At 43.2% G+C, this 27,637-nt stretch overlaps 1 protein-coding gene across 1 annotated transcript in view; it reads right to left on the bottom strand.

Annotated features, from left to right (window-relative positions):
• Window positions 1–27,637, bottom strand: part of SPON1 (spondin 1) — a 254,714-nt gene that overhangs the window by 89,842 nt on the left and 137,235 nt on the right. The window contains exon 6 of the mRNA XM_040638841.1: window positions 22,316–22,464. Coding sequence (XP_040494775.1) covers window positions 22,316–22,464 — 149 coding nt within the window. The remainder of the gene's footprint in view (window positions 1–22,315; window positions 22,465–27,637) is intronic.

Below are 27,637 nucleotides of genomic sequence, written 5' to 3'. Positions count from 1 at the left end.
TATGCTCCTGCAGCAGACCCGTGTGTTTACCAAGTTGTGTATGTCCCCAAATCTCCTTCTGCCAGTTATTCTTATACTGTATTTACATAATTCAGTTAATTTTTAAAATTGATGAGAAATGAGTGAGAAAAGGAAGGTGTCATTTTATGACTGCTGTGGAAGGACTCTATAAAGGCAAGTTACTAAAAATATTGGATGATTAGGTGAGAACAAGATAACTGTCAAAGACTGGGAGAAGTAAACATCGAGGATTCTGCACTCAGATTGCTTTACAAGTATCTTTAAGTACTAGGTCTGCTTTCAAGAAGCCTAAACTGGAAATCGGGAAAGATGAATTCTTTGAGTGATTTATATTTGTGACTGAAAGTATACTTATATAAGTTAAAATATTTGACACATTCATGTACTAGTTTTTATAATTCCCTGCTTCAGCACATTCTTCTTTAGATTACAATAATTAACTATTGCTCGCAACTGAGCTGGATTGGAGGGCATCTACCAAACTAGACATTCCTATGTATGTGCTGATTGCTGCTCAGTATATAGCCAACACAGTCTATTTTATATTTGCAGCAAAATCTACATTATTTTAATATAATTCCTTTTCAAAGATACCAAGAAATTCTTTGATAACGCCTAATTCACATCTAATGACAACCATTGAGAAAACGTGGCATTAATTTTATAACATCTTAGAAGAATCAGAGTCCTACTAGTTGACTACTGTAAAATATTATTTATTTTAAATCCACAGAAGTTTAAAAAAGTTTTTTTTTATTAACAGTTTGAATATCTGGAAAAGTCAAAATCCAATTTTCTTAGCACTTATGATGACATATTTAGCAAGTCTGTCACTCGTATGCAATGGAAATCAATAAGACAGAGAGCAAAGCTCCAAGAGAGATAATTTGAGTTCAAATTCAGGGACAGGTGGTTCCTTCACACTGGGGTTAAGCGAGTGGAAGCTGGACACAGAAAAACAATGTTTTCACCAAGAGGAGAGAGATTTCAATGCAGATGAAAGCCTATGGATCACAGTACCAGAACATCATAAGACCTTTCCCCATTGCAGAATTTTGCCAAGTCACTCGCATTGAAAGAAGTCCCATCTGGTGTAATACTGTATTTTCTACCATCAATTAGGAATGAAAACAAATAGCAAATATAACTTAGACAATATATAACTTAAGGGGGAACTTTGAAGAGTTATAGTCAGAAAGCCCTAGAGTACTCCACACTTAGCACATTAGTACTGAAACCAGAAAAGTGGGGTTGGGTGGAAGACAAAGGATCAAAATGATGTTAGAGACCCACCTGTATGTTGGAGGACAGAACACACGTGCTTAAAGAAGAGATGCTATCTTTTTGAATCAGCATCTTTGTTTTCTTCAGGTAAATACTCAGAGGTGGAATTGTTAGGTCATATTGTAATTCTATTTTTACTGTTTCCCATAGTGGCCGCACCAATTACCTGAAGAAAACAAAAATGCTAAATCAAAAAGATATATGGGCCCTCTAGGGGCACCTGGGTGGCACAGCAGTTGAGCGTCTGCCTTCGGCTCAGGGCGTGATCCCGGCGTTGTGGGATCGAGCCCCACATCAGGCTCTTCCGCTATGAGCCTGCTTCTTCCTCTCCCCCCCCCCCTGCTTGTGTTCCCTCTCCTGCTGGCTGTCTCTCTCTGTCAAATAAATAAAAAAATCTTTAAAAAAAAATAGATATATGGGATATATATATATATATATATATATATATATACATATATATATATACACACACACACACACACACAAACAAACACACAAAGGAATATTATTCAACTATAAAAATGAGAATAATCCTACCATTTGTGACAACGTGGATGGCTCTAGAGGGTATATGCTAAGTGAAGTAAGTCAGAGAAAGACAAATATCATATGATTTCTTCTATATGTAAAATAATCTAAAAACAAACCAACAAAAACACTAAGCTCAGAGATACAGAGAACAGATTGGTGGTTACCAGAAGTGGGGCGAAGGGAGTAAGAAAAATGGATGAACTGGGTTTTTGTTTGTTTGTTTGTTTTTAGTTTAAATAAATTGAATAATAATAATAAACCAGAAAGGGGCACCTGGGTGGCTCAGTCAGTTGAGCAGCTGACTCTTGGTTTAGGCTCAGGTCATGATTTCAGGGTCCTGTGATTGAGCCCTGCATCAGGCTCCACGCTCAGTGGGGAGTCTGCTTGAGGATTCTCTCTCTCCCTCTGCCCCTCCCCCCACTCCCTCTCTCTAAAATAAACAAATAAATCTTTAAAAAAAAATAAACCAGAAAAAAAAGAGAAGAGATTCTAGTTTTACCTCCCACGATGGTGAACTAGCTTATAGCAGACCAACAACCTGCCAAGAGCTAGAATATATGGATGAAACAAAACAAAACAACTTGGTTTAAAGCACTGGAGAGCTCTCAACACAGCCAGGACTTGAAGGCCAAGATCCTGGAGAGAAGGGAGATATGCAGAGAAGTGAGTCAGATGTTCCGAGCTGCTTTTCCCCTTCAGGCACTAGCTTTTTCATCAGCCATATGAGGCTAAGAGGCTGAGAAGCTGAGCATAGCTTTTGGCAGGACTGGGGAGAGAAAATGACTTGAGCCAAGATCCTGAAGAGAAAGGAAGGACAGAGAAGCAAGCCCAACATTTGGCACTGCTTTTCCTTCTGAGGCAGTTGCTGATTTGTAAGAGTCACAGGAGAGAAAGTTTGCAAATCTGAGTAGAAATTAGTAGCTAAGAGACTGAACAGAGCTTCAGCAGCCTCATGTTTCAAGAAGATTAAAATTGTAAGTCAGAACCCAGAAGGAAGAGAGACACTGATAAGCACCCCAGACTTTCCATTAGGACCCCAGCAGAGCTGCATCCTTGGAGTAAAAGTGAACCATACATACAACAGCTCTCACAAAGATAAAAATTCAGCTTCAGAACAGCCCAATTGAAGATTTGATTAAAGTGATCTACACTTACTGCCTGCTAAAAGTGGAAGTAAATCTTCTGTGAAGGAAGATAATGTCATCCAGAGCCTCTACAGTTTTTCCTATACAATGTCTAGCATTCAGTAAAAAATCATCAGACATACCGGATACTGGACCAACAGAAAAAGGCAATAGAAAGAGACCCATAGATGATCCAGATATTGTAGTTACCAAACATGGATTTAACTAAAAACTGTGATTACCATGTTCAAAGAAACAGAAATCAAAATGGAAGATTTTAGCAACACTGGAATTTGTAAAAAAGAATCAAATGGAAATTCTAGAACTGATAAATATGATATCTGGAACTAAGAACTCATAGGTTTAACAGTAGTTTAGACCAGAAGAAGATGGGGTTAGGAAATATCCAGACTAAAGTATGGAGGGAAAAAATGATGGAGACTATTAAAAAAAAACCCATATGAAACATACGGAAAATGATAGCGAAATTTAACATAGGTGTCATTGGAGTCCCAGAAGGAGAGAGAAAATTGGAGTAGAACCAATCCTTGAAGAAACAATAGCCAGAATTTCCCCAAACTGACAAAAGACAGGAAGCCGTGAATTCGAGAAGCGTTACAGCCATCTGCCAAAGGATCAATAAATCCAAACAAAACCACACCTAAGCGTAGAGTAAAACTTCTGAAAACCACAAAGACAAAAGCTTAAAAGCGGCTAGAGAAAAAAACATGTCTTCAAAAGAGCAACAGTCAGACTGACAGGTAATTTCACAACAAAATGACGGAAGCCAAAAGCAGAGGAATCACGTCTTTAAAATACTGAAAGAAAATATTTGCTAACTTACTTATTAAAAAATAACCTTCAAAAATGAAGGTAGAATAAAGATATTTTCAGACAGAGAATACACAGAAGTTTTGCCTTCAAATTCTCACTAAAGACAATGCTACACGTGTTCTTTAGGTAGAAGGAAATAATCTTGGAAGATACATGGAAATGTAGAAAAGAAGGAAGAGCAATAGAAAGGGTAAATATAGGGGGTAACGCCAAATGAATACTGACGGTAAGAAATAATATGAATAACGTCTCATAGGGCTAAACATATATAAAATTTCATTATTTGTCATTATTAAGGAGGCAGTGGGGTACAGGGAATTCAAATGTCCTAAGGTCCTTGCATTGTCCCAGAAGAAACAAAAGTATCTTCCATGCTAATATATTAGCCTCCAGTGAGTTAATAACGCATCTTGTAAAAGAATGCAAAAAGTCTGTGGAGGTTGGAATAATAAAATAAAGCCCTAACCCAGACCAGATACCTATCCTGCAATAAACACCGTCTTGGACTCCAATTTGGAGCCTCATCTGAGTTCATCTCAGACCCACTTCTTTGTGGTTAGCTTTGTACATTATATGTATTTAATATATCTATATCTATATCTATCTATATCTATATCTGCTTAAGTCTGGAGTCACTACTCTGCATATTCATCATTCAAAGGGGTGAGTTTTAAATAATTAGCAAGTCCATTTGAAAAAGATAACCCTTTGGGTGTTGGTATAGAGGAAATCCTCATCTCGGAAGACTCAACCATATTTGCAGTCATGATCCCAGATCATTAGCAGGTGAGCATACCCTTTATGTTTGCATTGATTGATATTCTTGAATATAGTCTGCAGGGAATTCATTATACTTTAAAGAATAAATTAATTTTGCTCCAGGAAACACATATATATCTGTCAGTGCTTGTTTGTTAAATACATGCATCTATGAAATTCTATCACGTACTTTATCTCTACACCATATTACTGACGAGCCAATAGTCTCCCCTTTCCTACCAAAAAAAAAAAAAAATCCCAATAAGAATCTGAATATGTGCCTACGCATTAAAGGCTAAAAACATCCCAGTCCACCCAACACCACCCCAGAGAGCTGCTCTCAGGAGCTGTAGTTTCCAATGAACAGGCTACCCATAACATACATGGATCAATGCCCTTTGGAAGAGCATTGGCTTGCCAGTTAATAGACTTGATTTTCTATACCCATTGATTAATGAAGCAGTAACTTTGCTTCCAAATAGGAAGATAAATTAAGAATTACTGTAACTGGAGCCTACTGGGAGCTACGGTATCGTTTGGAGAACTGGTGGTAGCTATGGAGACAAAGTTGGTCGAATGGCTGCCTTTGCTAAAGCAGTCTTCCTGTCAGCAAACCCAGGGCTAAAGGGTTTCACTTAATTCCATAGACACTTACAAATGTGTTACGAGCCAGACACATGTAAAGCCCCGAGGGGGAGAGGAAGGGGTGGGTCTGGGGCACAGTCCTTCTCAGACGGACCCCTATGTTATGTTCTTTATTCCAGAAGCAGACATAGATGCCCACAATGTGAGGCAGGAAATGGGCCAAATTGGGATTCAAGGAGGTGGAAGGTGGAAGCAACATGTGTTTGAACGGACCAGGAAAGGCATCATGACAGGGTGGGATATGGGGGCACTGGGTGGGATTCTGATCCAGATGGGGAATGAAAGCCCTTCTAGGGATGGAGAGGCAGCATGAGCAAAAGTAAAGAGCCAGCCAGTAGGAAGGAACTCAGATTCAGGTGCTACTGATATTAGCTGTGTGACCTGGGGTTAGAAAATTTACTTAACTTGCCTGGGCTTTGGTTTTCTCATGTGGAAAATGAAATGACTAATAATCACCTTCCAGGCTTGCTGTGAAGATTCATTCTGATAGGTAAGTCTGTAAGGAGTCTATCAGCATGACTGGTATGGTGTAGACACCATAAATGGCATGCTATAAGCCCCTTCCTTGACTAGGAAGACTTGAAGAGAATCATTGGTTTGCCTTCCTTTTGCCTTCCTGAAGCAAAAGCAGTGTACTGCTTTTTGGGTTTTCTGCCTATCTGCACTCCGAGTACTCGAGCTCTCTCAAGGTAAGATCTGCGTCTGTGTACTTGTGACTGCCTTCCTGCTTCCCTGAGGGCAGGGCCCGCCATAGGTGCACCTTTGAGGGAAAGAATAAGTGAATGAATGGGAATCCTTGTGGAAAGAATAAGTGAATGAATGTGTCCTGCCTATTCTGTCTCCTACCGCTCCCCCATCACTTAGGGTTTCATGAAGGTATCTCACACTTCCACGTGGCATGGCTCCACATGCCCTCCCCTTTCGTCTACCAGCAAACTCTCTTCATCCTTCAAAATTCAGCTCATGGTTTCATGAGGTCCTTCATTCAAGACAGAATTGGACAAGACTGACACTTTCTCCTTTGTGTCCCCCTGTAACCTTACACACAAAACTCTACCATAACGCCCAGCTCATCAGCTTGAGATTGCTTGCTTTTCCCTTTGCTCCCTCAGCCCTCCATGCCAGGTCCTACAAGCCTCATTGGCTACATGGTGTCAATGAGACTTATTCTTATACGAGGACAGAACCTGAAGAGGCAGCAGAACATCTCTCCATGAGATGGGGCTCTTGTGTTCTCTTTTGTTTGCTTATATATTTCTATTCCAAGGAAAAATTGTTATGTTTACATAGTTACAGAACAATTGGAAGTCTGACTTACGGCTTTAAATTTTCTGTAGCTAATTTCATATAGTAGTAAGTTTCTCAAACAATTTAATTTCTTTACTTCCCTGAGACAAGGATTCTAAATTGTTGCATGGGGTAGAGTGCATTATAACCCAGGGGGATGATGTGATGTATCTCCCACACAAGGTCTTACTCATCTCTGTGCTTTTAGGGCCTAGCATGGGGGCACGCTCAGTGCTCTGCACACAACAGATGTCAATAATTACATTGAATGAATGAATGCCCTGGTCTCTGTTACTTCCCTTCCCCAGAAATCTTCAATGGCTGCCCTACTCCTACTAGCCTACATCTAATCTCCACAGCCTGGTATTCAAGTTCGTTCATGAGATTATTCTAACCTCTAACTTCAGAAAAAGCCATTTACAGGCCTGTCCTCTACCCTGTTATGTCATGTATCCTTCACGGTGGGCAAGCTGGACTATTGAGTGGATGGCTCTTGGTTCTATGGGTTAGATGAACTTGTTTGCTGGGGGAATGCCAGGCTTGGCTTCAGGAGAGCTTCAGGATGAGAGAGCCAAAGAACTGCACAGCCAGGAGGGACCTTTACAGACACTCTGATCAGGGGTGGGAAATGAACACTGCACTCTGGAGCAGACGTGAAGACCAGATGCGGGTGAGGGAAACAGCCCTTGGGACAGCTACCCCGTTCAGCCAAAGGGCATGTACTGGCTGCGTTCCTAACACGCTCAGTTCATGAGCTCATCCTCGCACAGAGAAGGTGACAACAAAAACTGCTATCCTGATGGTCCAGGATGAACAAGACAAGAATGGAGCTAATATTTTTTTGAGCATCAAACTATTGAATTTAAGGCTGCTCATGGTACCGCCATTTCCCGAAGCAGAGAAGGTCCTGCTCTGTGCTCCCAGTATGCCCTGTACTGACTTCCCCGCCCAAGTCATGCTGTGTTGTCACCACTGATTTCCACGTCGGTCTTTCTCAAGAGACCATGAGTCTCTTAAGGACATGAGATTTCCCAAATATGGTGCTTCACACATGAATGAATGAATAAATGAATGCATGAAATCTATGTGAAGCGCATATACCTTTTTTACTACCAGGTGGCAAATATTCTTTGGAAAGTCTAACTGTAAACTGTCTCAGAGAGAGTCTGGTGAAAGTTTTTCAGGAAACTGGATGAGTACATCCAACGGTGTGAGATTTTCAGGGCTGCCTATGTTTCCTGACTTTTAGCAGAGAGAGGAGAAAGCACCAGAACGGAAGGCATGAGTCCTGGGGTAGGGATCTGTGCTGCCATTAGCATTTGGGCGAGTCACATATATTTTCCAGGCCTTGGTTTTCTCATTTCGAAAAAACCTGTGGACTGTGGTCAACAGGTGTGAGCATCTACGCTCTCCCAGACCCTGACTCAGGTGCTGGGGGTAAAGAAATGGCTCAGATAGAGTCGTTGCTTCTTGAACAATGCTTCTCAACTCTGTAGTGAAAGACCTGTTTGTTGCTATTGTTTTTAAACTATGTAATCTGTTGCAGACTGTATTTTGGTAAAATTAAAATGTAATAGTAAAACAAGTAAATAAAAGTGTACAAAACCCAAGTTCTGATTTTTTTATTATTAAGATTCATGAGACATTGTTAAAGTGCTATTTCTAAATGCTTCTTCTTAACTTCTGGACTTAGCACATCATGGGCTGGTAGCAAATGGCCTGCGAATAGGCACTACTCCACAGACCACACTGCGTAATGCTGACTTAGCTCACACTCTCGTGAGAGAGGCTCGTACAGTCCCCATCAGGGCTGCTGAATGTGGGACGCTCCACTGATAAGGTTCTCTCTTCTGCAGAGTAGTAAACATTTACGGCACATAGACCTACTGCCTGGTGGTTACAAAGATGAAAAGGGGTAGTCGTGATCACTTCTGAAGCCTTGAGAAAGTTCTGGCTGGTCCCCTCTGACCCTTTAAGTCATCAGACTGTCCTAAGCCATGTGGCTGCCAATACCAGAAAGAGCCTTTGGGCACATCACAGACCTTTCCATGGACTTCCTGTTGGTGGCCTCACTCCTCAGACCTAAGGCCAGGCACTGACTTGGACCTTTCCTCCTTGGCTATGATTTATGCTCTTTCTCTGAGTAAGCTGCTTCTGGCCACCTGGATTATAAATCCAAACCTCTGACCAGTCCAGTCCCTAGGAAACTAGTGGGGGCTTTCAGGGAGCACTGGCACCACACTGGCGAGTGTAGACAAGCTCTGTTAATCACCAGGATAGAATAATCTACCAAGACCACACAATATGCTTCCTTATATGGTGTCTTTTAAAAATTCCTAAGCTGGGGGTGCCTGGGTGGCTCAGTTGGTTAAGTGTCTGCCTTCAGCTCAGGTCATGATCCCAGGACCCTGGGACTGAGCCCTGTATCGGGCTCCCTGCTCAGTAGGGAGCCTGCTTCTCCCTCTCCCTCTGTCTGCTGCTCCTCTTGCTTGTGCTCTATCAGAGAAATAAAATCTTAAAAAAAAAAAGAATAATCACTTTTTCGAATAGATATTGCAAAAACATGGTACAATATTCAAAAGGCACCTTGAGAATACGATGGGAGGTCCCCCTTGCATTCCCATCCCATAATTTCTCAGTTCCCCACTCCCAAGGCAACCATTATTCACGTTCTTATACACCCTTCAGGAGATGTAGGCATATGTCTTTAAAAAGATAACGCAAATGGAACACACTATAAATACCCTGCTGCACTTTCTTTTTTAACCAAACAATTTGTCTTGGCAATGTTTAATTTCAAATTCTCATTTTTATTTAACTGGTCCCCTATTAATGGATATTATAATTTTTCCACTTTTTCTGTTACAGTGTTCAATAAATAGCATATTCCTATGTGTGAGTCTTTCTGCATATATAAATTCCTGGATATTAACTACTGAGTCAGAATAATGTACCCTCCGCAAAGTTGTACCAGTCGGTACTGCTACAATCAGCTGGGAAAGTGTCTGCTTTCGTATACCTCTGCCAACATATGGTTATCAAAAGCCTAAGAGATCAAGAATTGCAGCTCTGTGGAATGAATCTGCATTTTCATAATTGTGAATGAAGTTGAGCATCTTTTAAAATATCTAAAAGCCATCTAATTGCCATGTGTTTTGAGAATTTTTTCTATTGCTTTATTGATGTTTTAGAAAGCAACCCATAGAACTCTTTATGTATTAAAGAAATTAGCCCTCTGTTTATTGTATGGGCTACAAATATTTCCCCCACTTTGTCCTTTACCTTTGAAATTTTCAAGCATTTTCTACAATTAAAAAGTTGTTTTTAGTTTACTTAATCAGTCTTTTCTTTTATGACCTCTGTGTTTTATGACATGCTTAGAAAACACTTTTCTCTAGATTCTAAAAATGATTCTCTCGTGTTTTCTTCTAATGCCTTTATATCTTCATTTTTATTTTACTTGATTATTTTTTAAAGACTTTATTTTATTTTTTTAAAAGATTTTTTATTTATTCATCTGAGATAAAGAGCACGAGCACAAGCGAACAGGGGGTAGGGTCAGAGGGAGAGGGAGAAACAGACTCACCGTTGAGCAGGGAGCCCAATGTGGGGCTTGATCCCAGGGCCCTGGGATCATGACCTGAGCCAAAGGCAGATGCTTAACTGACTGAGCGACCCAGGTGCCCCTTAAAGATTTTATTTTTAAACAATCTCTACACCCAGTGTGGGTGGGGCTCAAACTCACAACCCGGAGATCAAGAGTCACTTGCTCTTCTGACTGAAGCCAGCCAGGTGTCCCCTGTCTTCATTTGTTAATATTTACATCTTTGATATATCTGGAGTTTATTTTAAGGATTGAATTATGGAGCAAATTATTTTTTCCCCATGGCTTTCAGTTGTGTCATTACCATTGATTAAATAATCTATCTTTCCTCAACTGACATTTTATACTTTTTTCATAATAGTTATGTTCAAATGAATTTGGTTTTATTTCTGTGCTTGTTAGATTCTATCGATCTGTTTATTCATGCTCTAGTTTCACACAGTTTTATTTAATGTGGTTTCATAATGTAGTTTTATTTGAGCATAGCTGACACACAATGTGGCATTAGTTTCAGGTGTACAACACAGTGACTCAACCACTCTATGCATGATGCTGTGCTCTCCACAAATGTAGCCACCATGTCACCATACAGCACTATTACAGTATCACTGACTATACACCTTATGCCTTTTATTCCCGCGACTTATTCATTCCGTAACTGGAAGCCTGCACCTCCCACTCCCCTTCACGCATTTTATCCGTTCTTCCTACCTACCCCTTGCCCTCTGGAAGCCATCAGTTTGTTCTCTGTATTTATAGGTCTGAGTTTGCTTTTTGTTTGTTTATTCATTTGTTTTGTTTTTTAGATTCCATATATAAGTGAAATCATATGGCCATTGTCTTTCTCTGTCTGACTTATTTCACTTAGCTTAATACCCTCTAGTTCCATCCATGTTGCCACAAATGCATAATCTCATCCTTTTTCATGGCTGAGTCATGTACCATTGTTTGTGTGTGCACATGCGTGTGTATCTCCCTCCATATAGATATAGATATAGATGTAGATATAGATATAGATGTAGATGTAGATATAGATATAGATATCTTCTTTATCCATTCATCAGTCAATGGACACTTGGGGTGCTTCCATATCCTGACTATTGCAAATAATGTTGCAATAAACATAGTGGTGCTTGTATCTTTTTGAATTAGTATTTTGTTTTCTTTGGGTAAATACCCAGTAGTGGAAATTACTGGATCACATGGTATTTCTTTTTTTGAGGAACTTCCATATTGTTTTCCACAGTGACTGTATCCATTTACATTTCCACCAACACTGTACTAGCGTTGTTTTTTCTCCACATCCTCACCGACACTTGTTACTTCTTATACTTTTGAAACCAGCCATTCTGACTGGTGGTTGTATCTCATTGTGGTTTGGATTTGCATTTCCTTGATGATGAGTGATGTTGAGCTTCTTTTCATGTGTCTGTTGGCCATCTGTATGTCTTCTTTGGAAAAATGTCTATTTGGGTCCTCTCCCCAATTTTAAAGCCAGATTATTTGCTTTTTTGGTGTTGAGTTGTGTAAGTTCTTTATATATTTTGGCTATTAACTCTTTATTGGATATGTCATTTGCAAATATTTGATTTGGGTAGTCTTCTCTCCCCCTTTGCCTCCAATCATTACTATCTTTCTGACATTTTCTGGCTATTCTTGACTAGTTAGTTTTTCATTTCCATAGGATCAGCCTGTATAGGTTAAAAAATTATTTGAGTTTTTGGGGGAGCATATTAACTTTGTGGGTTAATTTGGAGTATTGGTCTTTTTACAATATTCAGTTACATATCAAAGTTTTCTGTTTATTTAAATAACATTCATTTAAAAAGGTAACACGTACACTTAGAAATAGTACAAAGGGGTAAATGATAAAGTGTGAACCACCTTCCAGTTCTGGCCCATACACTCCCAGTTTGCTTTAGAGACAATGAGTTTCTGGTACATGTTCATAGAGATATTCTATGCACATAAAATGCTATACATGCATACATTCATTTGGCTCTGACCCAGCTGCCTTTTTCCCAGATGGCAGCAAGCTAGAGACACTGTCCTGCTTTTCCTTACCCAACAATATATACTGGGGAACATTTTATATCAATACATACACACCTGCCTTGTTTTTTAAATAGCTGCATGGTATTGAACTATATAAAAGCAGCCAGAATTTTTAGTATGTTCCCTATTGATAAAAGATTGCTTCTTTCTATCTCTTATTTTTATAAACAATGTTGTAATGAATGTCCTTCCTCATATACCTTTGTGTGAGAATAATTCTTAAAGACTAACTCCTAGATACAGAATTACTATGTTGAGTTATAAAGAAAATATACATACAACAATGTGAATATACACTATTGAATGGAACACTTGAAAATGGTTAAGATGCTCAATATTATGTTATGTGTTTTTTGCCACAGGAAAAAAAGAGAAAATGTTCAATTTTGACAGATATCGTCAAACCGCCCTTTAAACATTAAAGAAACTTATTAATTATACCCCATTTAAATTTGCCTTCTGTTTGCCATGTTTTGGCTCAGTTGTAAAAATTGATTTTTTTTTTTTAGTGAGTTAAGTAATCTGTAAGTTTTGAGTAAAATTGTTCCTCATTTCTCTTGTAGAGAGATTTTTGGAAAAATTCCAGGGATTGGTGATGCTCTGCTGGAAAACTGTGGAGGTTGGGAATTGCTGCTAAGAGGCAGGCTCTGCTTCCTTCCAGCAAAGGCAGCCCGCGCCAGTTTTATTAAAGAACAGGCATTGCTGAATCACTTTGGCTGCCTGTCCTACTGTGATTTGGATTTGTTTGAAGACTCAACTGAAAGCAAACAAGAGGTTTCATATGATTGAAATCACACCTTTCAAAGGATGTTCTAATTTCCGTATCAAGTGTCTGTGATGGAGAAGCTTTATTTAACTCCTTTCCCAGTCCCCACCCTTAGAATCACCTTATTTCTCTCAACTGCATGCCTGCTTGGACACACTCCATGGAGGTAAGCCTTGAATGAGGTGGGAAGGACAAAGGAGGTATGGGCAATGATATTAATGTGAACCAAATAAAACTGGGCCCTGCTGGGGGCCTTGGGCTGATGGGTGACATACCTAAAAGAATCTACCCAATTCAACTCCAAGAAGCTTGAAAAGCACCACAGGACTTTACTGAATGTTTCTTGAGGAGGCAGCAGAGGGTAAATGACCTCACACAGTGTTTTGCAAAGTGGACTATTAACTATTACCTTTTGATGGCTCTTCTTGTAGAAATTCAATTCACGAAAAGTCTTCGTTGGCCCTTTCCTTCTCTCCCCAGTTTCCACTCCAAATGGCAGCTGCTCAAATATGTCTCTTTCTTACTCCTTAAAATTCTAATACTGTCTCAGCTTCCCAGCCTTCCTTCTGCCTTCACTTCTCTTTCCTGGTCTTCGCTCTCTGGTAGCTTCTGTGTAGCACACTTCACCTCTTCCAGTTGCATTCCCACCCAGTAAAACCAAAGCATCGTAGAAGGTGGGAGGAAAAGAGGATGATAAATCCTTCAAATTTAAGTTTTTGTCCCAATAATAAGAGTAATAATGGGCTTATACTTTGACAGGCACTGTATGTACACGATTTCACACATTACTTCATAACCAGCATATGTAGTTCGTATTCTCATTATGGCCATTTTGCAAATGAAGACTCTAAGGCTCGGTGAAAGTTAGGTGACCTACTCAAGGTCAAAGGCTCAGGAAGCCACATTAAAGCATACTTACTTGCCCTGTAGTGTTTTTTGATTTTTAAGCGGCAAGGCAAGGCAGCAGGTGGCAAGGGCACCTTGTGGTCTTGACAGTGCTCTCCATGCCCATATCCTTTCTCTCCTCTCTCTTTTTCCAAATCCTTATGCTTGGGTCTAGCAATGCCATGCTGGTCCCACTTCAATGGCTGAACCAATCTCTAGACCTAGCATTTTTTCCCCAATTGGCTTAGCTCTTCATCCTGGGGTTCTGTTAACCTTTCCTCTCCTTCATGCTATCTCTGTTTTCTTTAGTGTTCTCCTTCTCTCCTGCAGAACTGACATGTTGCCCTGAATTCAGGTCTTTTGGCTATGGTTCACTGTCCTGAATTCTTGCCAATCCACTGCTGTCTTGAAATGTCAATCAATTTACCTTCTACTTTCTATTCATTTTTTAGTATAAACTGCCCTACCCATAGTTCCTATATGGAGTAACAGGTGGGGTGGTTCTTTTCATGGAGATAAGCACTGATTGGACTAGGGGTGGATATCTGATACAGGGGTGCCTGTGTGCTGACTATCCAATGATCAATCTGTTTTTCTAGTGTTTCAGCTAAGGACCACCAAAACAGCTCACTTGGCTATGGGAAGCCAAGGAAGAAAGTTCTATAGCCAACATATGGGGCCATGTACAACATAAGTAAGCAGGGACAGCAGGTCTATTGAGAAAGGATGGGGGAAGAGATTCACCTAGGAGAACATAGAAAAGACTATGTGACTCTGGAGGGTGGTGGGGTTAGAGAGGGGGAAGAGTGATAATTTGTCTCAGCCTGATACCTTCCAGTTATGGCTCTCATGAGGCTTTTTGCACTATTAACTTGTGTTCTCTTAAATTCTATTTTGTCCCTACAATAAAATTTCCTTTGTTCTTGAGTTAGTTTGAGTAGGTTTCTGGTACTTATCATCAGGAAGCTTCATTGGGGCACCTGGGTGGCTCAGCTGTTAAGCATCTGCCTTCGGCTAAGGTCATGATCCCAGGGTCCTGGGATCGAGCCCTGCATTGGGCTCCCTGCTCAGCGGGAAGCCTGCTTCTCCCTCTCCCACTCCCCCTGCTTGTGTTCCCTCTCTCACTGTGTTTCTCTCTGTCCAATAAACAAATAAAATACTTTTTTAAAAAAAGAAGCTTCATTAGACCACCTGCTTCCTTAAACTGGGAGCCTTGTCTACATTTCCAACTGCTGGCTGTGTCCCATTTCATATGGGAAGATCTCCTGGTTTTAGTTGCCTCTAGACCTTGTTCTGGAGGTGGCACTGAACTCGCTCCTGTGGACATCCAGATAATGTTATTCCAAGGAAGGGGAAGCGTCTGATGACAAGAATAGGGTTGGTATGGGTCTGGAGTTTTGTTGTGGCTCCTTTTTGATATGAGGGTGTAGTGATTGTCCTCAAATTGTCTAGGGTTAACTTTGGGACAGAGGGTTAGGGCATATGGGGAGATGACATTGTTCAGCAGGGGGAGGTGGGGCAGGCAGAGGTAGAGCCTGGGGGATGGCAAAGGAGTTGGGTCCGCATCCTGTGGGTGTTCTCAGCCTGAGGAATGACATGATGAACTTGAACAATTAAGAGTCACTAGCTTTTCTAGCGCCTGCAGAGGCTTTTCTATCTGAGGACAAGCCACTGATTTTACTGATGAGGAAACGAAGACCCAACAATGAAACCATGACAATGGTAAGTGGCGTTCAGTGAGCACTTTCTACAGGGGAAGGCTCTGCTCCAAGCACTTTACACATATCACTGCACTTAGTCCCCATGGTAACCCTCCGAAGCTGGCACTATTACCACCCTCTTCTCAAGGAAGAGGAAACTGAGGCACAGAGGGGCTAAGTAACTTGCCAAACTCACACAGTAAATGACGGAGCCAGGACTAAACACAGGAAATATTGATTCAGAGCCAATACTTTTAGTTATTATCCAGCGCTACTTCTCACAAGTACTGAAGATCATGGGAGCTTTATTGTTATAAACAAAAGCTGGTAATGAGTGTGTGCGTGTGTGGGTGTGAGTGACTTTCTCAACCAAATGAGGCAGCATGTCACGATCCATGGAAAACATGAGAACTAAGGCAAGGGTTTTAATTAGAGGAAAGTGATGACATTTTAGAGACTCAAAAATCAGGAAAAACAAATGTTCAGTAGACATATGATTTAAATGTATTAAAGGAGATAAGAAAAGAAAATTCTCAAACCCTTCCTGCGTGTTCCCAGAGCCCTATACACTATTTTAACTTTAAAGAAAAAGAACACCTGCTTGTTTATTGATTCTTATGCCACAGGTGGTATGACAATCCTGCTGGCTGGCTTAAGTAATCTGCCAAAGCAAGGCCTCCCGAGGTGAAGTAATCAGTGCCTATTTTAGGGCCCACCATTATCTGACCTCTTACAGTCAGAGAAGTCTTGAATTCTGACTTAGATATTATATAAGTTATATATATATAACTTATGTGTCCAGACGTCTATGTTATATAAAAGCAGGAGTGTTTTTTTTCCTAGGGCATTTTTTATGAGTGAGTGGCTATTCAACCCTCATCGTTTTATGCAAAAACCATTCATGGCTCGCTTGTCAATGAATCAGTTCAGATACTTGTTGAGTACCTACTATGCTTGAGACACCGTGTTAGGTGCCGGAGATATTAGGTGGACATCTGGAAACATGAAACACTGAGCTGAGGCAAAAGCCCAGCTTCTTCCCTCCTGCTTCAGACACAAACGTGTTAGACAAAATATAACGGGCAAATTTTTAAAAATACGTAACTGAAAACTTAGAAACATTTAGAAAAATTTCCTGGATGCCAGCACTGGGGAGGAAAGTCTAACCCAGGGCAGTGAGCAGGCTGGCCTGCTGGTGGCCAGCAGGGGTGGCGGACTGGGATGCAGGCCCCAGGGGCAGGGCGGAGGTTTCAAAGCCACGTGAGGGGAGAAGGGAAGTCTTGAGCAGGCGTGAGATGAGATGTGGGAAGACCCCGGCGGCACCAAGCTGGACATTTTGAAGGGCTGCCCTGTTTATGAACAGGGGATGGGGAAACCTTCCACCGATCACCCCAGGAGGGCGGGAAGGAAGCTTGCACTCTGCCCTCGCCCCTAAGTAAAAATTCTCCTTCAGGGAACGGAAGTCCCGAGCTTTCTCATAAGAGCAGAGTCCGTATTTATACTGGGTGTTCAGGGGGGATCTCCAAGCTGAGAAAGGACATAAAAATGCAGGTTGACAGATGAAAATACGCTGTACTCCCAAGCAAGCACCACACCTCGAGCACATAGGATGCTCACTGGAAAAAAAGAAAAGCATCTGCTGGAGGTGAGCGAACAACCCAAAAGCAGAGGAGGAAACTAGTGATGGGGAGAGACATCAAGTTCAATTCAAAGGAAGATTAGTCCCAAGACCCTGAGATAATAGAGTAATCTGAAAGAGACAATGAAACATGTTTAAAATTGAAGAGATAAAAGAAACCAAAATAAAGCAACAGAGTAGGTATGAACAGAAGCAGAGGTGGGTTTGAAAAGGAGACTCTAGCAGTGAGGAAAACCCGCAAGCACCTGCCTACAAGGGACACACTGCCTACCTGGGAGACGGAAGGAAATGGCAGGGATGATCCAGTCTAGGAGAGAGTCTGCACAGGGAGCTAAGCAAGCCCAGGGAAGGGGCTCTGGACCCAGCTTCCCCAAGTGATGTGGAAACTAACATATATCTCTGGCCACGGGGGACGGGGGCCATGAAAGCCCAGGGTGGTTCAGAAAATGGCACATCAAGGACTGCCACAGTCCAACATCTGCATTCCCCTAGCTGATGCAGAGATTCCCCTGAAGTCCAAGTACTGTATATGGGAATAGGTGCTCATGGACCCGCCTCTCCCACCCCACCCGCGTAGAGATGAAGGGCCCTCCATTCAACTCTGTCTCATGCTGGGCCACACTGGCCCTCCCTCCCTCTCCTCTTGCCTCACCAGTCTCTTTTGGTTTCTTAAAGCATGGCAAGCTCTTTTGCACCTCAGGGCCTTTGCACATGCTATTGTCACCATCAAGAATGACCTTTTCCTTATGCTTTTCTTTTGGGTCTCAGCTTGATGGTCACTCCTCAGTGAGCTCTTTCCTGGACACCTTAATTCCAAGGTCCCTTCCTAACACTGCTTTCTGTGTCACCTCTTGTTGGTTTCTTTTTACTTACCCTAATTTCCAGTTATTTAACTAATTTTGTCCTTGTCTTTCCTGCTAGAACATAGACTCCATGCAGGCAGGGAATCATCTGCTCACTGCTGTATCTGTAATGCCTGGCATTTAGCTGGTGTTGAGTAAAGATGAGTGGATGAATGAATATACTCAAGAACCATTCATGAAGCAGCTAACACTGCCCAGTTCAGAAGGCACACCATGGAAGCACAGATTGGAACTTTGCAGTTTAGTGAGGGAGACACATCCAACAAGGACTTACAGTAAATGTGATGGTGGTGATGACAGGGAGGTACTGGGCGCCATGCGAGCACCCGGCAAGGACACCCATTTTGTTTTGTTTTGTTTTTTTTTTTTTTAAAGATTTTATTTATTTATTTGACAGAGATAGAGACAGCCAGCGAGAGAGGGAACACAAGCAGGGGAGTGGGAGAGGAAGAAGCAGGCTCATAGCGGAGGAGCCTGATGTGGGGCTAGATCCCATAACGCCGGGATCACGCCCTGAGCCGAAGGCAGACGCTTAACCGCTGTGCCACCCAGGCGCCCCAAGGACACCCATTTTGTACAGAATTAGAGAAGGCTTCCAGGAAGAAGCAACATTTCAGCTGAGGCTGGAAGGATATTTAGGAGTTCACCAGGTGAAGGGGAGCTGGAAGATGTTCCAGGCTGAGGAAGACTCAGATGCAAGAAGGACATGGCTCTTTGGGGAGACTGAACGTGGTTCTGGTTGGGCAGAGCTTAGAGCTGCAGCAAGAAATAAGATGGGAGAGGAGAGACAAGACTGGATCATGGAGGGGTTTCAAGCTACGATAAGGAGTTTGAACTTGATCTTAGGGTCAGTGAGGACATCTTAGTTGGGGGGAATGGCATAATCGGATTTGTGTTTTATTGAAATGGCTCTGGAGCAGTGGGGATAAAAGGAAGAGGATGGGAGGCAGGGAGATCAGGAAACCAGTGCCTGAGATGAGGATGGGGTGAGGGAGTGAACTGGATAAATTTAGGACAGAAGGCGAGCGTTGGGGCAGGGGAGAGAATCAAGGATGATACGTAGGTTTCTAGCATGACTAACATGGTGAATGGGGCACCATCTTGGGGTCACGTCTGGCAGAGAACCAGACACCTAGTACACATGGCATAAGTGTGTGCTTGATAATGTGGAAATGGACTCAGTACAATGTTTCCATAACAGTGAGTATACACCAGCTCACTGTTAGTTCCCGGCTCTACCTACAAGTGTGATCCACCATTCCCTACTGCCTCCACCCACCTTGGGTTGCCTATTTGTGACTTGTCAGTCTAGCCTGAGCTCAGTGGTTCTAATCCATGGTCCCCACTCGCCACCAGGACACTCTGTCTCTCTGCTAAGAAGTGTGCATTGTGCCTTTCCCCCACTCTTTCTGACCACCCGTGTTTTGGCAATAATGCTACTGTGATTTTTCATTAATTTTCTTGGTTATTTTGTAGTTATAGTAACAGTAAAATTTATACTCAATAATATTATTACAATTTTCCACTACTAATGGGATTATTATTTTTGTTCATTTGTGTTTGAAAGCCATTAGCATAAGATTTACCTCCAACAATATCTACTGTGATTGTTAATGCCCTTGAAACTTGCAAGTGAGCGATAAGTCTATAATAAGAGAATGCTAGTGAGCATCTAAATGTCTTTCTTGGGAACAGAGGGCTCCCCCCCCATCCTGGTTGGACTCAGGTTCTTTGATAGAGAGATTGGTAGGATATAAAGCACTAAAGGCTGAGAACCCTGTGTTAGTTTGTAGATGTGTTCAAACAAGTTCCCAGTTATTCAGAGGACACTTTTATTTTTTAGGAGGATTCATATTCTTGCTGCTTTTTATGTTGTTCCTTACCTGACTTACAGAAAAATATAATAAATTATGTGTTTGCAGGGAACAATATTGAGAACTCTAAAATGTCTGGAAGTGAACGGATCTGGAAATCACTCTATCTGACTGACTTTCCAAGGGACTGGGGGCTTGAAGCACTGCTAGTGGAGCTCTGGAAACAGGGATTGTTTCAGAGGCTGGTGAGAGGAGTTTCTTTGTGGGGCAGCTGTGGGGGCAGGGAAGTAGATGCGCAGGGCTGGCTTCATGGGTGTGTGCCCAGCAGCCTCCCAGGGCCCCATGCTGTGAAATTCACAGCATCACCACCTTACAATTCTTAAGTCTTGAATAAGGGACCCCACTTTGCACAAGGCCCAGCAAATGATGTATGTGTGACTGTGTACAAATGGAGTGAGGCAGATTTGGTTTCAAGTTCTAGTATTCTCTAGCTATGGACTGTGCCTCAGTTTCCTTATTTGTAAAACAGGGATAATACTATTGTCTTCTCAGACTAGATGTGAGAGTTAAAAGTAGATATCCAGCACCAGGGGGCCTGAAAGACAGTGACACACCCTGAGATAGGCTCAGTGGAATTTTAACTCCCATGTGCAGTACTCATAATTAAACTTATTATTATGATTGAATGTCAGGAACACTAGCCAGTTGGGATAGGCAGAATGTGTGTCGCAGAAGCTAACCCCATGGGTGCTGGTTAGGAACACGTCAAGCAAAAAATGTTTTCCTAAGAGGGACACTCTAAGGCTGGGGGTCCCACCCATCAGCCTCCAACCTTTGTGCTGCTATGACACATGATAATGTTTTTTGGCACAACTGGTCCCAGTTTCTCATGACTCATACGTGTTTCTCTTCTCTCCAGAAATCTCTCCGGACAGACAATGAAGGAGACTGGCATTAAGATGAAGCTGCCCTTGACCTTGACCTAATTTATTTGCAAACTTTAGTATTTCAATTATTATCTGTAACAATTTTTTTTTTTTTACCATACCACATAATGGGACTCGATAAGCCAATGTAACACCCCGGAATGTGGACAAAGGATCCTCCCCCATGACAGGCTGGACAGAGCAGGACCAAGCTGGAGCCTTCCATGGCTTCCCAGATGGCTGTGCAGTGTTGTAGCCTGAATGCACGAGTCAGTCACGAGGCCTGCCAGCCGGAGTCAGAGACACACTAACCAGTTGGTTGGACACCCTTGTGATGAAAAGCATGCAATCTAAAAACACCTGGCTAAACGTTTTCCCCCAAGAATGTAGAAAAGGCTTTAAATCAAATTAATAAGAAACATAAGCTAATTCCTGGGCATTTCTGGACTCTGGCCCAAAAGGATTCCTCAGGGGATTATAGGAGTCAGGGTGACCTTTACTGCCTTCAGTTTAAGGTTTGTGGGCAGCCCGGAGTCCCGATGGGAGCCTTCAAAGGGAAGCACAGGGGACCTCAGCGGTGCTTGCCCGCCTGTGCATCTCAGGCTTCTGGGCACATATGCATCACGACACGCAGGCCCCATGTCTCCAGGGCTTCCTGCGGTCTCGGATGTGGGACAGCCTCGCAGTGACCTGTGCTGTGAAATGTCCACTGCCCAAGCATGGTTTGCTCCTTCCTAACTCCCTCCTGAGCGCTTGTGGGCAGTGAGCCCTGGCTGCCCCCTGAGCTCTCTCAGGCCTGAAGGGCTTCCGTGGGCGGCGGTAGCCAAAGCTGGCCCATCACCTCTCCCCAGTACAGCTGTGAATGGCCATAGAAAAACTGCAGCTCTTCTTCCCAGATCCCTCCTTGGCCTCTTCCTAGTGCTTTGGATGAGGGATGATATCGCACTGTCAGTCAAACAAATCAGAAAGAACGACGGGCCATTTTTCCCTCACCCCTCCACGGGACGAGTGGGGACCTAGATAATGACACAGCTCCTGGGCCCACGTAACACGGTATGTATGGGGTGCATAGAAGATGCTTCAGTCTATAACTATTATGACTAATAACCGATGAATTTGTCCAACACCTCAAGGCATGATTATAAAAAGCATGTGCTAATAAACAGTTTATTTTCATGGTGATTTTGAAATGGTGATTTTGGTTTGGGCAACTCTGGTGTCACTCTCCTGACCCTCTCAAGGATCATAGCAAGAAAACCGAAAGCCACTACATCGAGTCTCAGGAGACCAGAGACACGGCACCCCACCCATGCGGCCGCAGCAGTGGCTGTCAGCATAAACTGGAGAAAATGCAAATCCGGTCAGGGAAAATCTGAGACAACAAGAGGGACCTGTGTGCCTCTGTCCTGAACTTGACAGAAACCCCCTCATCCCAAACTCAGCAAATAGATTTGCTTCCTAGGGCACCCACCTTCCAGCACATCGCATACTATAAACTTCAAGCCCCCAAAAAAGAAATCTAAGGGATGCTTAGACTGTGTTCATGGTTTTTGGTCATTCTGTGATTGTTTTTCTTACCTGTTGCCGAATTTCTTCCTCCATTTTCACGGGGGAGCCCAATTCTGCAACTTGTTTGACACCTTCACTCGCATATCCTCCATACTCCCACAGCACGTAATTCTTGGAGTGGGATCCACCAATGATTGCAGACCAGTGATTGGCCCGACCTGGGAAAGCCAATCAAGATGCAGGGATCAGTGCAGCTGTGGCGAAAACACGAGCCCCTTAAATGCTGGGAGGAAACTGTAATTTGACAATCATTCAACCAGCGCTGGCTAAGCACCTACTCTGTGTTGGGCCCTGTGCTATTCAGAGATGAGTAAGACCATCCCTGGAAGAGAGAAGGTCTTGGGACTATGCAGACAGGACAACAGATGCCGGAGCGAGACACAGAGGCAGCCCAGAATGATGACTTCTGTCTGGGAGAGTTTCAGAGAAGGGGACAACTGCGAGGCTTTGAAAGGCGGATCAGATTTGTAAGACAGAATGGAGAGGAGAGGCTATTTCTGGCAGACTCAGAAGCATTAAATAACATTGTGTGTTTGGGGAGCCATAAGTAATTTACCATTGCTGTGTCACCAACTGTCAGGGGAGAGGTAGAAAGCAATGCCAGGGAGGTAGGAAGGAGCCTGCTCATGGGTGGCTCTGCTCTCAATGCTTCAGGAGTTCGGATGTCATTTGAAAGTGTCTGGATCCACTGAAGGGTCCTGAGCAGGGGAATGGCATGATTGCATCTGAATTTTAGATTAGTCATCCAGGCAGCAGTGTGAAGAATGTATTAGAGGGAGCAAAATGGGGGTGTAGAGCTATAGTGGGAGAGCATGGAGCTAAGGGTAGAGGAAGTGACTAGGGAGTAGGGTTGGGCAATTCTCAGAAATGAGCATGGTTGACTTTGAGCTGGCTTTCCTGTGCCTTCCGGGATGAGGGGCAGGTGAGCTAGCCGTGTGAGAGGACGGGGCGGGCAGTCAGGATATGTGGGAGGGACTGGTCTGCAGTGGTCTGCTGAGGCTCATGGGAGAGGGGGCCCATCCGGGCTGCAGGAGGGAACCAGTGGGTGACACCAGGGAGAACAGAACAAGATCTGGACAGGACCAAGACAAAACTGACTGAGGGGTTTTCGAAGTGCTAGGGGGAGGAAGGAGAGGGTCAGAGAGTCAACATCAGCACTGCACTGGTTTGTTTCTGCATGTGATGAGTGTTGATGTACACATACACACACATATAATACAATAATTATACATAAATATATACATATATGATACATATATATACATAATATATACACACAATATACATATATAGTATATATAATACACAGGTATGTATTAATTACTGGCTAAGTAACATACAATTCATCATAAGTTCAGCTCTCAGCCATTCTTGGTTGACTAATAAAGCCCTGAATTAAAGAACATTTTCAGGCGTTTTCCTCAGTGAAGAGGAAAACTGGAACTGGGTGGACACAAGTGACACGTGTGGCTTACCACCCTATGGCCCGAGGTGACAGAACTCTCTGCTCCACCCCACCACGGAAGAAGACCATTCTGAATGGGGCCTGATCCTATTTACATCAGCTCTCTGCTACCCCAGAGCCTTCTGCTGCAGGGGCACACTGAGAACTCGGGCACCAAGCCCCCCTCCAGCCTGCTGAGGTCAGGCAAACCCCCTCTCCCCAGCCAGGCAGATGACATCACTACATCAGCCTGCCCAATCACTTGCTCATTATTTCCTCCACATCGGGGAAATGCAAACATTGTGTTCATCCATCAGTTCCCTAGAGAAGACAGACGGATATGCTGCCAGCTCTTTCTGTAGCTCACTTCCTGAGTGAGGAGACTGTCCTAGCTGTCATCTAAGCCAGGAGCACTGCTTATGTAGGGGCAATGGCTGGGAGCCACTTGTGACCTTTGGTTCATGCTGTGAACCCAGGGAGACCAGCTTCAGCATCTCTTGCTTCCTCTGCCTTGTTCCACCGAAGTGTCCCCTTTTCCCAGACCTATCCTACCTGCAATTCTGTACCTCTGGGGCTTAGCATATGCTGTTCCCCATGGCTCTCTTCCTGCCTGGCTTGGCCAACTCTCATCCCTCCTTCATGATTTACCCAGAAGTCCCCAAGGTCCCCCCAGACTGACATAGTCTTGTCTTCTGTCTCCCCACAGCACAGATAACATGTCTGATCACTGCTACAGGTCTGTTTCCCCACCAGACTGTCCCTGAGGAGACCTGTCTTCAGCTCTGTGTTCCCAGTGCCCAGCAGTGTGTCTGATGCACTGTGAGTGCTCAGTGCATGTTTTCAAAAGGATTTCATCAAATCAAAAGGGAAGGTAGGCAGTATATGTGCTCGAAGCACTTGGGAGCGGCTTGCACAGATTTGATTCAATGTGATTAAATTCAAGTCTCAGCTCAGCAGAGTTCCTGACACCTACTGGGCTAACACACTCAGCTCACCTGCATGCTATTAAAAACAAACACCACCACCACCAACAAAGAAAGGCACTGGTCTTAACGGCTGGCAGACAGGGATTCAAATGGTAGCGTTGCCACTTTCTAGCTAGGTCAACTTGGTCAAATTCCAATGATTTTATTTTCCTGAGTCTCAGCTCCCTCCTCTGTAATTCAAGAATGATAATGCCTATCTTACTGACCTATTATAAGAATTAAATTCAATTTTTAAAACATGAGATAATATATGTGAAATCACTACTGGCACACAATAGACACTCAATAATTATAGTTTCCTCCTTTCCTGGTTGTTAGGGAGGCTAAAAAATGAGTAAAACATGAAACCTGCCTTTTATTCAGTATGGGAGATAAGATATCTATGTACTGTGGAATAAGAGAAGAGACTAGGAACGAGCACAATCATAGGGAGAGGAGGGGATGGACCCAGATGGGTCTTCCTGATTTATTCATTCAGCTTCCATTTACTGTTTGCCAAGCACAGTGGCAGGTCCTGGCCACTGACAGGAGTTGGATAGGTGCTTGTCCTGGAGGGACTCACGGTCTGGGGGCGGGGAAACAGATGGCTTAGCAGATTACTTACAATCCAGCATGGGCAGGGATATTAGAGAAACAAGAACACAGAGCAGAGGGAATGGAGCAGCTAACTCCAAAGTCCCCAAATCCCAAGAATCAAAGTCCAAAGTCATGAGTGCAGAGAAGCAGGTGCCTTAAGAGTGGAATTTGTCTTTGTGGTTTCTTACACTTGAATAAAATGTCATTGTACCGGTCCAACTTTCTGATCAATTTAGTTGTTAATTTCCTACACTGGTCTTGCAAATTACCACATTAATTCAAATTTCAACCCACTGAATGACATCAACCACATAATAGGTATCTGACAGGCACTAGGCTAGGGGGAGGGACCAGATTCTATCCTGCCTGGGAGGACAAGGCAGGAGTCCATGGAGAATGACCTGAAACATTAGAAGGGTCGATGACTTCAGGTGAGTGGCAGTCACTCGGGTGCAGAACAGTACAGGGAGAGAAGCACTGACGACCAAGAGGCAGAAGAACTGGACCCCAGACCTCTCTGCATGACCATGAATCAGAGCTTCAGTTTACCTTTTAAAAATAGGGATAGTAGGGGCGCCTGGGTGGCACAGTGGTTAAGCGTCTGCCTTTGGCTCAGGGCGTGATCCCGGCGTTATGGGATCGAGCCCCACATCAGGCTCGTCCACTATGAGCCTGTTTCTTCCTCTCCCACTCCCCCTGCTTGTGTTCCCTCTCTCGCTGGCTGTCTCTATCTCTGTCAAATAAATAAATAAAATCTTTAAAAAAATAAAAAAAAGATATTTAAAAAAATAGGGATAGTAATTACTAGTTGGACTATTGCTCAGAGTTGTGCAAATTATTTGGGCTGGTTTTGGAAAGAACTAGGAAACTTTAAAGAACTGTATAACGCCAAGTTCTCAATATTATTATGGATGGAAAGCATAATGGGAATCCACAAGAGAAGTCCAAATATGATGGAGGAGCAAGGAAACTTTCCCAGTGGAAGGGGGCTCCCATGGGAGGACTGGCAGGACAGGACAAGCAGGAATTCCAGTGATGACATAGATTAAACACCTATTAGGTGTTAGGTGTAATGCTTTCCTAGGGGTAACCCTCACTACACTCTCATTCTCATTTTATAGATAAGAAAACTGAGACCCAGAGATGTTAAGGAGGCTGCCAAAGCTCACGGAGCTAGCAAGGGTCAAAACTAGGGTTCAAACCCAGGTCTACCTGACCCCAGAGTACATGCTCTCTTCCCTACATCACACTGAGAGGTCAAGAAGGAGAGGAGACTGTTTGGTGGATTGGAGGGATGGAAGGCAAAAAGAAAAGATGAAAAAGAAAGTTGGGACTGGGTTGAGGAGAGTACGGAATGCCCACCATAAGAGGGGGAAATATGATGGAAGTTTCCTTCTGGGAAGAATGATAATGACAATAGTTAACATGCATTGAGCCTTTAGTAAGTGCCAGGCACTGTGCCAAGGACTGACCTACATTATTGCATTAAACACTCAGATAAAGAACCTCCTCTGACACAGAGGTTATCAGAATTCCCATTTTTCACATGAGGAAACCCAGACTCAGAGAGGTTAAGTGAGTTAACCCAAGATCACAGAGTCGATGAGTGAGGACACTGGGATTCAAGGTCAAGTCTGTCTGGGACCAGAGCTATGGTCTCCACCACACCACCTCCAGGCCATGCCCAGTGGTGGGAAGGGAGAAGGCCCAGGGTGAGAAGACCCATCAACACTCCCTGCGTGAGTTGTGTAGGGTTTGACTTAGGGCAGCGGAGAGGGAATGCAGACACAGGATCAGAGGTATGAGCCAATAAGAGGGAAGATTGGACAGACTTCGGAAGGCAGTTTGGGGAAGTGGTTAAAGCTCTGGTGTTTGAATCAGACCATCTTGTGTTTTAGGTTCAGTTCTGAAGCTCAGTTCTAGACTGGACAAGTCAGTAATTACTCTCAAACTCAGTTTCTTCATCTGGATTTTGACATGACCAGTCTCCTGGTGGTGTTCTGAAGCTAAAGTCCATGATGTCATGAGTAGTGGCTTGAACACCAAGTGGGCTTAATAAATCTTAGCCAGTCAAATTAAATATGAAGAGGATGGATGGGGCAAATCCAGACAAGTTTCTGGAAGGCATGGGAAGCAAAAAAGATCTGAGCAGGTAGTTTGGTTTAGAATTGGTGGGTAGAGATGACAGAATGTCAGATGCAAGGACCTGAAGCTGAAAGAAAAACCAGGAGGGAATCCTCTAAAGAGGACTCAGTGGTCTGGGGCCTGAGAATGAGGTGGCTCAGCAGACTCAGTTAGCTGGGACATGGAGAAGTGCAGCACTGG

This window comes from Ursus maritimus, unplaced genomic scaffold (genome assembly GCF_017311325.1).
Source record: "Ursus maritimus isolate PB19 unplaced genomic scaffold, ASM1731132v1 scaffold_23, whole genome shotgun sequence".
Taxonomy (NCBI): domain Eukaryota; kingdom Metazoa; phylum Chordata; class Mammalia; order Carnivora; family Ursidae; genus Ursus; species Ursus maritimus.
Note: the sequence above shows the minus strand (reverse complement) of the source record. Positions and strands in the feature narration are given on the sequence as shown.